Source organism: Cavia porcellus, unplaced genomic scaffold, assembly GCF_034190915.1.
Source record: "Cavia porcellus strain 051 isolate PalLab524CR breed Dunkin Hartley unplaced genomic scaffold, mCavPor4.1 scaffold_1, whole genome shotgun sequence".
Classification (NCBI taxonomy): Eukaryota; Metazoa; Chordata; class Mammalia; order Rodentia; family Caviidae; genus Cavia; species Cavia porcellus.
In genome coordinates this window covers 201,994,405-202,012,216 of record NW_026947484.1, presented here as the reverse complement: position 1 = coordinate 202,012,216, position 17,812 = coordinate 201,994,405, and the positions used below count along the sequence as shown (strand labels likewise).

Genomic DNA, 17,812 nt, shown 5'->3' with positions numbered 1-17,812 from the left:
CAATTGCCTGTTTTGTTTGGCAATCCTCTCTTGCTGCTGTTCCTGGAACCATGGTCATCTTTATCTATTCCTAGAATTTTTTTTTTTTTTTTGTACCAGGGATCGAACTTACATGTCGCTGAGCTAAATCCCCAGCCCCGGATCTTGATTATTATATGTCTGGGTATAGATTTATTTTGCTTATGGGTGTAGATTTATTTTGCTTATGGCTAGTTGGAGTTCTCTATGCCTCACTGATCTGTATGCCAGGTCCTTTTCCCATGTTTGCAAAGTTTTCTGCTATTACAGAAGTAAATAGTCTTTTTATGCCATTTGTGTTGACCCTTGCTATTTTGCTGACCCTATCACTCTTTTTTTTTTTTTTTTTGCGCTGTCTTGCATCTGTTGAATTGTTATTTCCTGGTTTCTTATAATTTCTAAGAGATCTTTCCTTTCATAATCGCTAGGTGTAATCCTGTCTTCAAGGTCTAAAAGTCTATATTCAGTCTCTTTCAAGTGGTTTTGCCAGCTATTAATGGAGTTTTTAATTTCCTAGATGTCTCTCTGAATCTGTTTCATGCATTATAATTCCTTCCTATATTGTTCATTCAAGGTTTCCATCATTTTCCTGTGCTCTTCTTTTTCATCTATGTCTTCTTTAGATGTGCTCAGCAATTCTTTCATTGTGCTTATGATTTCTTCTTTTACCTGAGACTTAATTCTGATCTGATTACTTTTATAGACCCATGAAGTTGTTTCTTTACTTCAGTTGCTATCCTCTCAGAGATTTCAGTGTGTGCCTTCCATTTTCTTCCGTTTCTGTATCTCCCGGACCTGTTCTGTGTGGGCTGGAAGTCTTTTGCTTCTTCATCTTGATGGATTCCTCCCAACAAGCTAGTTGTGGGATCCCAGGTGCCTACCATATTTGCAGCCCCTCCACAGTGCAGAGCGATGGGGCAGGCACCTGGGTTTGTCCGAACCCAGGTTCGCCGGGAGGCAGTGGGGCAGGGCGTGGCTTCTCCAGACCTGCACAGCTACACCAACGCTTCCTGGAGGGCCGTGAGTGTATGGCGGCGGGGCTGCTTCCTCTCTCACCTGTATGGCAACACCGGGACTCCCCCAGTGGCAGCAGGGGCTCAGCGGCCTGTTTGTATGATTCTCCTGGCCCAGTTGCCAGCTGCCAGCTTGTTGGCCAGTGTATGGCCAACAAACATTCTCCTGTGGGTGAAGGGCCGGGTCTGGCTGTTTCTCCCTCTGAGGCCGTTCTTTTAAAACCATTTATTTGTTTATTTAGGTTTTTTGAGACAGGGTATCACCATGTAGTTCAGGCTAGCCTTGAATTCTTTTTTTTTTTTTTTTTTGGTCTTTTTCATTTTTATCAGTACCGGGGATCGAACTCACGACTGCCTGCTTGCAAGGCAGGTGCTTATGTCGTTGAGCTAAATCCCCAGCCCCTAGCCTTGAATTCTCCATGTAGCACAGAGTGTCCTAGAACTCAGTGATCCTCCTGCCTCAGCCTCGTGAGCATTGGGATTACAGGCTGGTGCTGTCCACGCTGTCTTTTTCGTCCTCAGGTCTCTAAGATCCATTGTGTCACACTTGCTCATTAATAACGCTAACTATGGGGGCTGGGTATTTAGCTCAGCGAAATAAGCGCCTGCCTTGCAAGCAGGCAGTCATGAGTTCGATACCTCGTATCGATAAAAAGGAAAAAGACAAAAAATTTTTAAAAATACTAACTATACAATTTTCTCTAATGCAAAAGGGCCATTATGTGAAAAAAAAAATTTCTTTCGTTGAGAGCTACTTGAACAATTTCCACTTCTGAATTTTTTTTTTTTTCTTTTTGAGACAGGGTCTCGCTATGCAGTTCAGGCTGGCCTTGAACTCACTTTGTAGCCGAGGCTGGTCTCGAACTCTCAAGGATCCTCCTGCCTCAGCCTCCCAAGTGCTGGGATTACAGGCATGAGCCACCACACCCAGCTACTTCTGAATTATTTCAAGCAGGGCTGCTATGAACTTGGTGCTGTGTATTTACCAGAATTTCTCCATGGTATATGTACTAAAGTCCAGAATGGAAATTTTTACAATTTTCTTTTCCAAAGCGGTTACACAAGATGCCGTTCTTGTTCTTCAAAATTACTTCCCTTTCCTAAGTGTCCTGTAAATGTATCCTGTAAATGTCCTGCCTCCCACATCGACCTGCCTGCTTCATTTTAACAGCCTGGCAGCGGTTTCCTTCTCCTAACAATGGCTACTTCATTTGTGATTTTTCACAGCCACATAAAACGCTGTAATGAATAGCCTGGTAATTAAAAGAAGTAACATTTCAAAACCTTGTTGTCTCTATTGTAGAAGCAAGAGAAAGGAAGTAAAGCATCACACAATTACCCAGGTGTGGTAGGACGCCTGTCATCCCGGCACTGTGGGAGGCTGAGTCAGGAGGATCTCAAATTCAAACCCAGCCTGGAAAACTGAGACCCTGTCTCAAAATTTTAAAATGGGCTGGGAATGCAGTTCAGCTCCAAGGTCCTGGATTCAGTCCCAGCGCGGGAGGAGGGAGCTTGTGCAGCTGTAGATACAGCATACCTACAGCTCTGAACTCAGGTACTTCCCAAGTGACCTGAGTGAGCTTGGAGGCCATAGGTCAGGGGCTTAGGGAGAAACTGACTCAAGAGCGGCCAAGCCCAGCGTGTTCCCGGACTCAGTTTCCCTATCCGGGGTCGCGGTCCCACTAAGACAAGAGTTGGACCAGATTCACACCACAGGCTCCCGAAGACTGTGGTCTGCTTCCTTGTCGCCACGGGCTGTCCCGAGGGGTAATGGATGAGCTGGAGCTGCGGGGACCCGGGTTGCACCATCCTGGGCGGGGCCACCCGCGCCCGAGGCTCCGCCTCCTCGCAGGCCTGGGCTGGGCGGTGAGCGGCGGCGCTAGGACCCGGCGGCGGGGCTGCGGCATCCTGGGCCGAGCGGCGCGACCCCGGCTCGGGTCCCGGCGCCATGTGAGGGGCCCGGGGCCGCGGGGGCCGGGCGCTCCCCGCCGGAGGTGAGGGGCGCTGCGCGGGGCGGGAGGTGGGGCTGCCCGGGTGTGGGGGGCTCCTGCGAACCGCTGGGGCGGGGCGATGTGGGCCCGGGGCTCCCCAGGACCCACCCGGGCGCCTGCACCCCAGACCCCGGCGCGCGCTTGCAGGCGATTGCAGGGTCCCCGGGGCCCCCTCCGCTGCCCCCTGCGAGGGCTCGGGACCGGCCGCGACGCCGCGTCTCCCCATCCTGCCGGGGCTGAGGTTCCGCGCAGAGGGGCGCAGGTGTGGCTCTGCACCCCCATGCCCCGGACCTCTCCCCTAAGCGGCTCGATGGGGGAGATCGCCACCCCCGGGGTCCCCGTGCAGGGAGGAGCGGACCGCACCCCACTCCAGCCACCTTCAGCTGCAGGCCTTTCCCTGGGGTCCCCAGGAGGCCCGTGAGGCTCCGCCTTTTGACAAGCGCGTCATGGCTCCCTGAACCTGCCAGGCAAGGCCTCCCTGAACCTCAGTCTCCTCCTCTGTGAAATGGGGGTCAGGGCGGCGTGGGCGTCGCCAGGGGACTCGGGGAGTGGTCGAAGCTTGGCGTGGCTCAAGCACCCCCTCCAATTAGAAAGGAGTCGCGGGGTTGGGGTTCAGAGTGGGGGCGGTCACAGGGTTGAGGTTCATCACCAAGCAAGCCGCTAGGTCTGGACAGAGTAACCACAGGGGAAGGGGCGCCCCTGGCACAGTGGAACATTTTCCAGCCCGGGCACCCTCAGCCACCTCTGTGCGGATCCTTCCACGACCCCCAGAGTTACCTCCTCTTATTGTTCCCGTTTTGCAGATGAGGAAACTGAGGCTCAGAGAGGTCACATGGCTTGCTCAAGGCCTCCCAGCCAGTAAGTGGTGGAACCGGGGTTCGCAGTGGGACCTGACATGCTGTCCTGACCGTGGCTTCCCCAGAGCAGGATTGGGACCCGGGGGACGATGGGCCCGGCCGGCTCGAGGGCTCTGCTGAGGCACAGGTGGGCAAGTGGGGGAGGGAGGTGTCTGGAGTGAGGGCCTGCGGGGCCACCCAGGGACTCGGCGCTCCTGTCTGTGCCCTAACGGTCTGTGAGTGCCAGGACTAGCGGCTTCCCGGTTCCAATGAGCTTCATTTTCTGATCTGTGCAGCGGAGACTGATGAGAGCCCGGGGTCTCCCTCACTGGCCGTGAGGGGCCGGCCCGCAAGAAACCTGAATCTTTGGAGGGAGGGTGGGGCGGGGCCTGGCCTGGCCAATCAGGGACGATGTGTGTGTGTCTGGCCAAAGGTTTTTCCTCTATTCCTGGTGACCGTCTAGGAGTAAACAGCCGCTGGGTCAGGGGAAAGAGACAGTGGCCAGTGTCAAGTGCCCTAGGAGGAGGGGACCGACTGGGAACTCCCTCCTGTTTCTCCCTGTGTACACTGTCCCTTTCTGCCCTCTGGCCTGTGCCTGCTGGAGGCAGGCTGGACACAAGTGCTGGTGCCTGGCTACAGGTGGGGACAGAAAATCGGGTAGGTCTGGGTTCCGGGAGGTGTGGACATGGGGGCAGGAAAGCGGCATGGAGAAGGGTGAGCCAAGAGCCAGGCCTGCCTTTCTCGGACGCTAAGCCGAGGCCGTGGCCCTGCCATCTCATTTGTTGGGGGACAGATTCGTTCAGCCTCCAGGGCCCCAGGGGAAGGTCGATCAGGAACCTGCTCATAGAGGGCTCTGGCCCAAGCGGAAAAAGGACCCTGGAAGTTCCTGGCCCACTCCAGGCTCAGAGATGAATGGGAGTCAGGCAGGTGCTGGAGGGAGGGCACTCCAGACAGAGGGGTGTAACCTGGAAGCGGGAGAAGGACAGGGGAGGAGTTTGGGGACCTCTGATGAAAGGTTTACAGCAGGCGGGGCAGGGGCCCCAGCTGGGTGGGTCGAATCAGCTGGGTGGGTGCTATTACCTGGCTGTGTGACCTCCAGGCAGGCTCTTTTCTTCTCTAGGCCTCTAGTTCTGTATCTGGGAAGTGGGTATAAAAGTTCTGGATGGGAAGCAGAGCTGACGGGCTACAGATCGGGGGCCTTGGACTCACTGGACCCACAGCAGGGCACCAAGTCATGACCCTCTCTGATGGCTTGCAGGTGTGACCCCACATCCCTGCCCCTTGGGCCATCTGTAGGACGCTGGCCCCTGCCCTTCAGCAGACGCCATCGAGAGATGAGTAGCAGCAAAGTAAGTGCCCTCCCATTCTTATTCCCCTTTGGGAAATGGGCTGCTTGGGACCTGCATGTGGCCTGGCCACTATGCCTCTATTTCCCCTGAGGAGCAGCAAGACCCAAGTTTGAGCCTTGCTTTGGCCACTAAGTGGATTGCACCTCTCTCTGGGCTCAGGGTACCCTCTGTTACCCTAGGCTTGGCTGCAGTGTGTACAGGAGGTGGGGTGATAGAGGTTATCAGAGTCAAAGATGACACAGTGTACAAGTCATCCCAGAATGTCAACGCCCTCCTCAGTCATTCAGTCATTCGTGTGTGTTTTCCCGAGCACCCGCCGTGTGCCTGGCCCTGCACACTGTTTCCCTGGGATCTGTCACAGCCTTGGCCAACTGTGAGGTTTGAGGGTGCAGGAGAGACAGGGTGTATTAGTCTGAGTATCACAGAGAGAGGCTGAATAGTACATTAAACAAGAAAGGCTTAATGCCAAAAATTCTCAACAGTCAGTGGGCCTTGGAATTTATTTATTTATTTATTTTTTTCCTTTTTATTGTTACCGGGGATTGAACTCATGACTGCCTGCTCACAAGGCAGATGCTTATGCCGCTGAGCTAAATCCCCAGCCTGGGCCTTGGAATTTGAAGGAATATAGATAGTCTGACTTTATTGTTTGACTTTAGGACTTCCAGTTTTCTTTTATTAACATTATTATTATCATTATTATTATTTGGAGATTGAACCCAGAGGGTTTGCACTGAGCTATATTCCCATCCCTTTATTTTATTTTTCTTTTCATCCTGAGACAAGGTCTCACTAAGTCACCAGGTTGCCCAGCTTGGGCACAAGCTTGTGACCCTCTGCTGTCACGATGCTGAGATTACAGGTGTGAGCCAACACACTCTGAGCTCTTGATGGCGTAAAAGTGGTTTGTGTTCTGTTGGAACCATACTCTGTACCTGCAGTTGGGTCTTGTCTCTGGCGGAAGTGATACTGGCCACAGCCTGCTACGATCAAAGGAGGAAACCACTCTATCCTACAGTGAGCCCGTTGCTAAGCGAGGAGGTTTGGGCTGTTCGACATAGGCAGTGCATTCTCCATGTAGAATGTTTCAGGTGTAGCTAGATTGTGAGTCAAGGAGCGTCCTACAGATACGGGTATAAGGAGTGCCCCCACCTGAGGACACAGTGACGCCCACTGGGTGCCATGCCAAGGGACCTAGGGAAGGGAAGCTGTTGGCGTCTGGGTGCTACAGGCAGTTGAGTATCAGGGACCTGGTTTTGGACCATTGATCTCCTGCTCAGAGGTATGATGATGGAATAAAATGCAGGCAAAATATATACACCATAGTTCCAAGGAGCCCCAGGATGGTCAGAGCCCAGTGACAGGCTAGAACCCTGAGGCATGGGGTCTTTGGCTTTTATTAAGTGTACAACTGCACTGGGAAGGAGGTGCTGGTGGGCTGCAGGAAGGGCTGGGGATGAACTGCTGACGTGGTCAAAATTCAAAAATTGAGAAACAGTGCATTTTTAGAAAACCACACAGCAATGGATCAGGGTTAACTCGTAACCTGATTGCCTGCTCCCTGTGACTGCTGAGTGAGATGGGATTTGCACGAAGTCAGGTCCTCAGCTGCCTCATTACTCTGCTCTGAGCCACTAGAACTGATGTTCACTAGCCTTGGCTCTGGCCCTTGGTTTATTAATCTTTCCCTGGATCATGTAGACCTAGGACAGACTCTAAGTTTTCTTTTTGTACCAATTCATTATTATATTAATTATTGCCTGCTTCTACCAGGTCAAGCTGGTCCTCAGCAGTTGAGTGGTGTAGGAGCTGAAGTATGGGACACTATCATCCCAGCAGGAGCTGCTGCTCAGTGCTGGAGAAACCCAGGGCAAGGCAGGGCCTCCAAGTGAGCAGGCTGCAACTGAACTAAGGCCTTTACTCCTGCGCTGTCTCTTCAGCGCCCTCTATCGACAAAAATGAATATGCAGCTGGCTGGCGAAGGCAAATTAAAAAGGACCCAGAGTAACGTTCACAGACAGAGCTGGCAAAATAGATGAATTTGGAACTGAGTGACCATGCAGTCCTTTTTACTTTTAATTTTAAATGAGTCTCACCTAAGTTGCCCAGGGTGGGCTCAAACTTGAAATCGTCCTGCCTGAGCCCCCGAGTAGCTGGGATTACAGACATGCACTACAACACCAAACTTCTAGGTTATTTACAAACCTATAGTTGCACATGGTATTATCTAGGGGATAATGAAGTCTCTGCATGCTCAGTAGAGATGCAACCATTGTAGGTTTGTGTCTCCCTTGTTGCTCTTGTTGTTTGAATTGTGAATGCAGAACTTACAGGTATGGCCTGTAATACTAGCACTCTGAGAGGCTGAGTGAGGAGGACTGCAAATTTGAGTCCAGTCTGAGCAACTTAGTGAGACTCTGCCTCAAAATAAAAATTACAAATGGATAGGGATATGGCTTAGTGGGAAGGTCCTGGGTTCAATCCTTAGTATCACAAAAAAATTAAATAAATAAAATAAAAAGGGTATAGAGAACTGTTGATATCTTACCAAGAGTTACTGCTGGGGGAAGCCCTGGCCCCCCACCTAGACATCTTGAGTGTCTATGGGCATCTGTTTAGCTGTAGCTGGAGGACATCCTGACACACGCATGCAATCCAGTTAGGCAGTTGCTCCCTGAACCTTCTTTGTTGTTTTTGTTGTAGATTCCTGGTTTCTGGTTTTTTGTGACAGTGTTTCACTATGTCATTCAGTCTGGTCTTGATTTTACCATGTAGGCAAGGCTGCTCTCAAACTTGCATCCATCCTCCTGCCTCAGCCTCCTGAGAGCTGGGATTACAGACATGAGCATCCAAGGGATCTGGAATGCCAGGCTGGCTCAGGCACAGGCCCAGTCCTCAGAGTTGCTGCTGTACTGGCAGAACTGGTGTGGAGTGTGGAGCAGGAGGTCTGAGGTGTGCTGCTGGTGGGGCGAGGTGGGCAGTTTCCTCACGGTCTCTCCTTTCTGCAGGAACAGCGGTCAGCAGTGTTCGTGATCCTCCTTGCGCTCGTTACCATCCTCATCCTCTACAGCTCCAGCAGTGCCAATGAGGTCTTCCACTACGGCTCCCTGCGCGGCCGCACGCGCCGGCCCAACTTCAAGAAATGGAGCCTCACTGACGGCCTCACCCCCATTCTGGGTAACAAGGTAGTACAGACACCCTGGGGGCTCCCTGGGGTTGCTGGGGGCTCATCCTCCATTGCCCATGCCACCCCTTCCTCCTCTTCCTTCTCCTCTTTCCTGTATACCCTCCTTCCAAAAGGAAAGGGATTACATCTGGCCAGCACCCGGGAAGCTGAGGCAGGAGGATCACCATGAGTCCGAGGCCAGCCTTGGGCTTCACAGTGAGTTCAAGGCCAGCCTGAAATACACATCAAGCCCTTGTCAAACAAACAAAAGAAAACAAAAGCAAAGAGTGAACCCCAGGAGTCAAGGCCTCCAGCAACTTTACCCTGTTGGTCACTGTGACCTTAGACCAGTGCCCTGCCCCTCTCTGGTCCTCGGTCTCCCCAGGTCCCCCCCCGCAGGACTATGTGTACCCCTGATCTCTGGGATCTCTAGGGAGTCCATGGGGGTTTGGGGACAGGATACCAGGGTGCTGGACAACTCCAGAGCAGTAAGGCTGGCTCCCCGATAGTGGGTGCCTGCTCTGTGCTGGTTACCAGTAATCCTCAGGCGAATCCTTCAAGGCCAGCGTTACCACCTCCTGTGAAGAGATGGGGTCACTGAACCTCAGAGAGGGGAAGCCACTTGTCCAAGGCCACATAGCACTGGAGAGGAAGAGCAGGAGAATCTTTCCTGCCCCTGCCAAGGGGTCGCTTCCTTGAAAATCATTTGTGGTTCCTTGGTGGTTCACTTACTGGTCAGGTCATTCCTGGGGACTTCTGTTAGATTATCCAAGCCGTGACATTCAGGTTCTGTTTCTGGAGTTCAACCTGTAGTGCCTCTCTCCTCCTTCACTAATCCTTCTTAAAATTTCCCAGGGCCTTTGCACATCCAGTGAGAGCCCTGGCTCTGTTCTTTTTTTATTTTTGGTACTGGGGATCAAACTCACAAGGTTGCACTTGCCAGGCAGGTGCTTAGCTGCTGAGCTACATTGCTAGCCCTCCTGCCTCCATTCTTCCTATGGTTGTATTTCTTTGTTTTGTTTTTTTGAGACAGGGTCTCCCTACACAGTTCAGGCTGAACTCACTAGGTAGCTCAGGCTGGCCTTGAACTCCAGGCAGTCCTCCTGAGTGCTGGGATTACAGGCATGCACCACCACACCCTGCTTTTTCTTCCTGTTGTTAACTCCCTCCTCACCGCTGCTGACCTCCTTTCTCAGCTCCACCTTTATCCCTATCTCAGTTTTTATGCCTCCAGTTCCTCCTTCCCCGAATGCACTTATCCTTCTGGTCTCCACTCAGCGAGGCCTCCCTGATGCACCTTCTAAAGAGGACTCTGATCTTCTTCCAGGTGCTTGGGATCACCTGACCCTGTTTTGTTTTTTCTAGCGTGTATTATTTATGTTCATTGTTTGGCTCCCCAACTGACAGTTCTTTTTTAAATGGTACTGGGGACTGAATGCAGGATCTTTGTGTTGAGCCCCAGCCCCAGCCCTTTTTTATTTTTTATCTTGAGGCAGAGTCTCATTGAGTCACTGAATCTTCCTGCACAATCTTCCTGCCTCAGCCTTCCAGAAAGCTGAGTTTATGAGCATGCACCAAGATGCCTGGCCTTATTGCAAGATAGTTTTTTGCTTTTGTTTGTTTGTTTGAGACACAGCCTCAGTATGAGTTTCAGGCTGGCCTTGAACCCACTACTTAGCCCAGCCTGGCCTGAAATTCCTGGTGATCCTCCTGTCTCAGGGTCCTCCTGAGTGCTCAGATTACAGGTGTGCACCACTGTACCTAGCACACCAGTAAGGTTCTTGAGGGCAGAAACTGGGTGTCTCTTGCTCATTTCTCTGCCCCCAGTATTTGGCCATTGATCGGCTTATTAGAAATATTTGCAGAACGTGGGAAGAATGGCCATGGTTTCTCTATCTTTACAGTGGGCATACTGATTGGTGGCTCCTGGAGGCCTGGTTGTACAGAGCACAGGACTGTGCAGAGAATGACTGTGACAGTGTTGGCTTGTCCTCCTCCCCCCAGACCCTGCCTTCCCGGTGCCACCAGTGTGTGATTGTCACCAGCTCCAGCCACTTGCTGGGCACCAAACTGGGCCCCGATATTGAGCGAGCGGAGTGCACCATCCGCATGAACGACGCACCCACCACGGGCTACTCGGCTGATGTAGGCAACAAAACCACCTTTCGGGTGGTGGCCCACTCCAGCGTATTCCGGGTGCTGCGGAGGCCCCAGGAGTTTGTCAACCGGACCCCCGAGACCGTGTTCATCTTCTGGGGGCCCCCGAGCAAGATGCAGAAGCCGCAGGGCAGCCTGGTGCGCGTCATCCAGCGGGCAGGCCTGGCGTTCCCCAACATGGAGGCCTACGCCGTCTCTCCCGCCCGCATGCAGCAGTTCGACGACCTCTTCCGGGGTGAGACGGGCAAGGACAGGTACCAGCGCCCCGTCCCGCCTGCGCACTCGGCACGGCCACCTGTGGGGCCTGTTGCACCCAGCATGCGCTGCTCCAAGCGCGTAGTTCTCGCCAACCCCTGGGCAGGTTTCCTAGGAGAGTTCTCCAGTCCGGCTGTTACCGTGGCCTCATCTTCCTGGCAGTTTCCTCCCAGTATGCTTTGGTCTGAGGGACAAGTATCCCAGCATGCTCTGCTCCAAAGTTACATAGCTGCTCCCAGTGTCTTTTTAGGAGAGCTCCCAAGGCAAAGAGTATTCCCAGCATGCCTTGCTTTAAGCGCATACTGCTCTCTGCATGGTCTATTCTCTGATACCTCATTCCCAGCATGCCCTTCTCTTACTGCTCTCCCTAGAAAACCTACATTATCACCGTCCAGTATAAATATAATATGACCCACATAAGTAATTTTAAAATTCACAGCAGCCACTTTTAAAAAGTTAAAAAAAGAAGAAAGAAAGAAGCCAAACCAGTTAATGTATTTAACTTTAATGTATTTTATTTAACCCAATACATTCAACATATAGCTCAAAGATGTATTTTGTTATGCTTGCATCTAAATATTAAAAAAATTTTAGAGCTACTTAAAGGATTTTGGGAGGTACCAGGAATTAAACTTATGACCTTGCACTTGCCAGGCAAGCCTTTGTGCCCCTGAGCTAAATCTCCAGCCCCTTAAAGGACATTTTTTAAAATGTTGGAGGTTTCTCAACTGTTCTTTGCCAGTATATAGAAATATGATTGGTGTTTGTGTGTTGACCTTGTAACTGCTAAGCTCCCTTATTGGTTCTAGCAGACTTTTGTAGATTTTTTTTCTATAATTATATTCTATGCAAATAAGGAGAGTTTTACTTCTTCCTTTTTATTTTATTTTATTTATTTATTTATTTATTTATTTATTTAGTATTATTGAAACAGGGTCTCATTATGCAGTTCAGGCTGGCCTTGAGGTCACTTTGTAGCCCAGGCTGGTCTTGAATTCACAATGATCCTCCTGCCTCAGCCTCCCAAGTGCTGGAATTACAGGTATACACCACCACACCCGACTTACTACTTCCTTTTTAATCTGTGCCTCTGTTTCTTTTTTTCTTGCCTTATTGCATTGGCTAGTATTTCCAATACAATGTGATTGTGTTCAAAGTGGTAAAAGTAGGTTCCTTGTCTTGTCCTAGTCCTAACGATTGGGAGAAATTTTCTAGACTCTAGACTCCTAGTCTAGTCTAGAGTCCTAGTCTCTAGACTAGGAGACTAGGAGAAATTTTTCCTTTAAAAAAATTATTTTTTTAATTTCAGTTTTTCATTCTTGAATCTGATATTACCTATAGGGTTTTTGGTAACTGATGGTTATCAGGTTGAGGAAGGTCTCTTACTGGTTTGCTGAGACTTTTTACCATTACTAGGTATTAAATTTTATAATTTTTTTTCTGTTGCAATTGATATAATCAATGTCATTTTTCTTAAGATATTATTAATAAATAAGTGTGTTGTATTGGTTGGTTGTTGAATACTGAATCAGCCTTGCCTTTCTGGAATAAACTTTACTTGCTTGCGGCATCTATTGCTGGCTATAATCTGTTAATATTTTGTTGAGGTGTTTGTATCTGTGTTCATAAGACATACTTTGATCTGTAGGGTTTTATTTTGGGGATGCTAGTATGGAACCCAGGCCTTCTGCATCCTTGGCAAGCACTCTACCACTGAGCTACACCTTCAACCCTCATAGGAGTTTTGGGCTCACTTTGTTTTGGAGGGAAGGGAGGTTTACTGGGAATTGAACTCAGAATCTCACACTTGCCTGGCAGGGGCTGCACCACTGAGCTAAATCCCTGACCCTCTTTTTTTGGTGTTTGCTAGTGAAACTGTCGGGCCTAGAGAGTTCTTTCTTTCTTTTTTGTCTTTTTAAGACAGGATCTCACTATGCAGTTCAGGCTGGCCTTGAACTCACTTTGTACCCCAGGCTGGCCTTGAACTTGCAATGATCCTCCAAGTTGTCAAATCTGTGTATGTGGTTGTTTGAGGAATTTTCTTATTACCCTTTTAATGTCTACTAGGGATGTGGTGACTTCCTCTTTTATTTCTGATACTGATATAATATGTTGTCTTTCTTTTTCTTTGTCAGTTTTGCTGGAGATTTTTCTGTTTCAAAATAAATCTTTTTAGTAAAATACCTTTACCAAATATATGTATTTTGAGTGTACCGTGTAAAACTATCAATGACATAGTTTATGTTTCTTTTTCATACTGTCCAAGAAACCTGGTGTATATTTCACCACACAGCAGGTACTCACTGACCACACAGAGCTGGTGGCCATCTTAGAGGAAGACTGGCCACTGTCTCTTGCCTCGCTCCGAGCTGTGGTCACTCCAGCATGACCTTCTCTGATTGGGAGTTTGCTCCGAGTGTAGGCACAGCTGCTCTGTGGTTACGGTCACTCCTAGCCTGTCCAGCTGTGGCCAGTATCCCCAAGAGTTTGTTTCCAGCATCCTTGGGTCTTGCTCATTCCCTTAAAGGCCCTTATTTGCTCTGTAGCCCTCATATCTGCCTGAGAAGCCCAATGCCAGCCAGCTAGCTTCTACGTCTCCTGTGGGAATGGACTGGGCCACCATGGGTGGGTGGGAAGTTTCTGGAAACTCCATGGGGGCCAGTCATTCCTCCCTGGCTGTGCCCCATTCCTGCCCATTTGTCCCTTCACAGTGACTCCTCTCTGCCCACAGGGAAAAGTCCCACTCATGGCTGAGCACAGGCTGGTTTACCATGGTGATCGCAGTGGAGCTGTGTGACCACGTGCACGTCTATGGCATGGTCCCCCCTGACCACTGCAGGTGAGCGCTCCAGGGAGAATGCTCAGGGGCGGGTGGCAAGAGTTGAGGGTCCCACTCTTGTAGAGTTGGAACTGTTCTGCAGAGGCAGAGCAGAGTTTCTTTATTAATACCAATTATAAGACACACCCTCTAGGAGACAGCTGCATTTTACTGGCTGCTGGTCAAATCTCAGGAGCATGTACAGTTATTACTCTGTACCTCACAGCATAAGGGATAGCTGCTGTCATTCTCCCCATTTCATAGATGCAGAACATTGAGGCACATGCTTAAGTGCTTGCTTGCTTTTTTTTTGAGACAGATTCTCACTGTGAAATTCAGGCTGGCCTTGAACTCAGTTTGTAGCCCAGGCTGGTCTTGAACTTGCAATGATCCTCCTGCCTCAGACTCCTGAGTGCTGGGATCACAGTTGTGGGCCACCATGCCTCAAGCTGATGCAGATGCTTTCTGAGTGTCTCATAAATAGCAAGGGCTGGACCCAGGCTTCAGAGCCCATGGTTTATTTTTGGTTTGGTTTTGTTTTATAGCATTGGATTGAGCCCAGGTACTCTGCATCCCTGGCCCTTTCTTATTTTTATTTTTTGGAGAGAGTGTCTTGCAAAGTCTCTAAATTACCCAGGGTGGCCAAGCCTGTAATCCCAGCACTCTAGAGGTTGAGGTAAAAAGATTAATGCAAATCCAAGACCAGCCTAGGCTACAAAGTGAGTTCAAGACCAGCCTGAACTGCATAGGGAGACCCTGTCTCATAAAAAAATAAAAAGTTTGATGGGTATAAACCTAATCTACCCTATACCCATCTCACAGATGGGAAGGGAAAGGAAGAGGAGGGCTTACCTCCACTGATGGCAGGTGAGGGGCTGAAAGGGAAGGGTGTCTTTCCTGGATCCCCACCTGCCCTGACGCCCCCATCTGCTGTGCCCTAGCCAGCGGCCCCGCCTGCAGCGCATGCCCTACCACTACTATGAGCCCAAGGGGCCGGATGAGTGTGTTACCTACATTCAGAACGAACACAGCCGCAAGGGCAACCACCACCGCTTCATCACTGAGAAGAGGGTCTTCTCGTCGTGGGCCCAGCTGTACGGCATCACCTTCTCTCATCCCTCCTGGACCTAGGCCACCCTGCCTGGGGCACCTCCCGAGGGACACAGAAGTGGCTCTGGGCTCAGCCACCTGAGCACAAGCCAGCTTCTGGGCAATCAAGGCTGGTGAGATTGTCTCCCAGCCAATCAGGGCCTTGATGAGGGTATATCCTCCAGCCAAAAAGAGTGCCTGGTGGTATCTCTTGGCCAATCAGGGATTTGGGATTCTATGTGGTTCATTAGGGGTGTCAGGTCTTTCTTGTCCAGACAGGGTCTGAGCATAGTCAATCAGGGTACAGGGGTTTTTCTGAGTCAAGTCTGAGGCTAAGGATGTGTCCTTTCCCATGAGGCCTTGGTTCAGAGCCCCAGGAATGGATTCCAAATCACCCCTATTCACCTGCGACCATAGAGTCCTTCCCAAGGAACCAGGAATAGTGTTGGCCCCCCAGTTCCTCCGTCACAGGGAGACAGTGTGTGGGCAGAAGCTAACTGGAAGCCGGGCCAGAGTCTGGGAGTTGTGGGGAGGCCCATGAAGTGGGAGGCTAGTACCCAGATCTAGGCTCCTCTCAAGTGACCTTGGACAAACCCCTCCCATCCCTGGGCACCGTTCTGCCCACATCGGGGTCTACTGTGGTGTCTGAGACCTTCCCACCTCCCCCACCCAGCACATCGTCCTGAGATGGGAACCCCAACTCCTTACTGGCAGGCTCAGAGGCCTGGGGGAGCTGGGGTGCACGTCTTCACCTTCCAGGAAAACTTAGGGCATTTTTGCGCAAACTTCCCAGGGTTGGGGGACACCAAGAGGAGTGGAATAAACCTTAAGCCAGTTTCTTGGCCCCTCAGCCCAGCTGCCATTAGCTTGGCTCTTAAAGGGCCAGGTCTCCTTTTCTACCCTCTAGCAGGAGGGGCCCCCACCTGTTAGAGACCCTGGGGCTGAGAAAAGAGGATCCCAGCACACTGGGATTCCATGTGGCCTTTGTCTGGCAATGTCGAGGGCTTCTGGGGTTCTCCCCCACCCAGCAGGGCATGGGATGGCTATTACCTGGGGCCTGGGATGGCTGTCACCTGGGCTCTGTCCCCTGAAGCAGGCACTTTACTAAAGCTGGTGCTGGGTGGGGTTTGTTTTCCTCCTGCTGTTCCAGAGCTGGGAAGGGAAGGGCTTCCGGAAAAAGGCTGTGGAGTGGGAGGAATCCGAAGCGGAAGCCAGCTGCAAGTCATTGCACATTGGGGTGACACAGGATGGTGACAGCCCCAGACTTGGTTTTGTAATGATTTGTACAGGAATAAACACACCTAAGCTCCAGCTCTGTGTCCTGTATCTGCCCTCTCTGTCCCCCCTGGGGGTGTCCTGCAGACCGAGTCTATAGCCCCTGACTGGGAGCTTACCAGGGGTAACTGATCAGCTCAGTCAGCTGGCTGATGAGTGTGGGGTCCAGCCCTGAACCTGGGCAAGTGAAGTCACCCCGAGAGCCATAGTTCCCTCCTGAGAGCTATCAGTGCCCTCAAGCAGCTCAGGCTAAGGGGCGCACCAAGACTTCCCGCAGAGTTTGGGGAGGGCATCTGGGCCACAGAAAGCAGCTGTGGGGAAAAGGAAGACCAGGATGGTGAGCAGAGGTAGAGGAAGGTGGCAGGTGGGGCGGCAGAGACATCAGCTCTGTGGCCTGGGGCATGAAGGGCAGGGACATTTCCTGCCAGGCCAGCGTGTGTGTAGCTGACTATAAGCCTTGGCAGGGGTGTGGGGAGCAGGACTCAGTGGTGCAGCCAGCCTCTTCAGCTCAAGGGCTCTTTATTCCAGATTGGCAGGAGGCAAGAGGTCTGGAGATTACAACTGTTTCAGCAGATAAGATGCCCTAGGGATCCAGACCTAACAAAGGGTGACTGTGTACGACAAGGTTATACAGCCTGCTGGGACCTCCCAGGGGCTGCTGGGGATGGAAAGAGCTCTCCTGGGCAGCAGGCCAACCAGGAGGGTGGGCTGCTGGTCCTGCATTTGTCTCTTATTGCACAGGTCCCTAAGTAACCACTCACCATATTAGGTGCCGTTTAGCATTGGGTGGGGGAGTGTTGGGTAGGAGGAACGCAGACACCCAGACACCCTCAGCCTGGCTGCCATGACAGCATGGGAGGGAACAATGAGAGATAAGACTCTCCGGCAAAAGGCCAGGAATGGGCAAAAGGCCAGGAATGTCAGTCGAGGGTGGCCAGGCCTCCATCCACCCTTCCTGCCGGCAGAATTCCAGTGGGACAGCTGAGGAGTGTGGCGGTGCACGCCCGTCACCCCCAGCACTCTGGAAGGCCAGTCAGGAGGATTGCAAGTTCAAGCCCAGAATGGGCACCTCAGTGACTTGGTGACACCTGATCTCAAAACCAGAAAAATTAAAATAGAAGAAAGGGCCGACCAGAGGAGGTAAAGAAGGCAGTCAGGAGGGTGCAGGAGAGGTGGGAACTCTTTTATGTTGTGCACTGGGTGCATAGAGCCCGTGTGGTCTGGAGGTGGGGTGCACTTCCAGCTCCCCCAGAGGCTTCTAGCAACCTGGGCATAGGCATCAGCTTCTGGGTAGGGTGTCCTGGACTTCCCAGTCCTCTGTCTGCCCACAGGTGATGGATAGGAGGGTGCCCTGGGGCTCAGTTGCTGGGTGTGAGCCCCAGAGAAATTCATCTGAGGGTCAAGAGGTGAGACTTGGGCTCCGGACATGGAGCCCAGGAGGCAGCGGCCACATTCTCCTCCCCAGCCCTTGCCCCAGTTCAGCTGGGAGGAGACAGCCCCCTGCCGACAGTGGCATCACTAAGCCTGAGGCATCATGACCCTCTTGCTTCTGAAACCTCCACTGGCTCCCACTCACTGGCCAGGACCAGCATCTTTCCTTTTGTGTCCTCTAGGGCCACCTGCACCTGTACCTGCACCTGTGTCCTTCCTTGGTGACCCTCAAGGCCTTGCCCCTGCATCTCTTTATGACTGCACACCCAGGGGCAGCTGCTGCTCTCAGGGCTTCCTGCAATGTCAGGGACTTCGGTGCCACCAGCTGGGCCGCCTGGTGCAGCAGAGCCCAGCCCACTCCCTCAGGCCAGGTTGCCAGATCATTCACCGACTTCAGCCCAGTCTTGGAATTCT

The 17,812-nt window shown here is 51.5% G+C and overlaps 1 protein-coding gene across 4 annotated transcripts; it reads left to right on the top strand.

Annotated features, from left to right (window-relative positions):
- Nucleotides 1–2,885: 2,885 nt before the first annotated feature.
- On the top strand, nt 2,886–16,003 carry St6galnac6 (ST6 N-acetylgalactosaminide alpha-2,6-sialyltransferase 6). Of its 4 annotated transcripts, none has more exons than XM_063228116.1 (7): nt 2,886–3,025; nt 3,826–3,880; nt 5,117–5,207; nt 8,216–8,392; nt 10,378–10,784; nt 13,517–13,624; nt 14,549–16,003. In XM_063228116.1, exons 2-7 carry the CDS (start codon nt 3,855–3,857, stop codon nt 14,793–14,795), a joined length of 1,056 nt encoding a protein of 351 aa, XP_063084186.1. In that variant the 5' UTR covers nt 2,886–3,025; nt 3,826–3,854; the 3' UTR covers nt 14,796–16,003. The 4 variants fall into 4 exon arrangements, with proteins under 4 accessions (XP_063084186.1, XP_063084190.1, XP_023421219.2 ...); XM_063228120.1 differs by having other exon boundaries at nt 14,545–16,003; XM_023565451.2 differs by lacking the exon at nt 3,826–3,880 and having other exon boundaries at nt 2,898–3,025.
- Nucleotides 16,004–17,812: the final 1,809 nt, after the last annotated feature.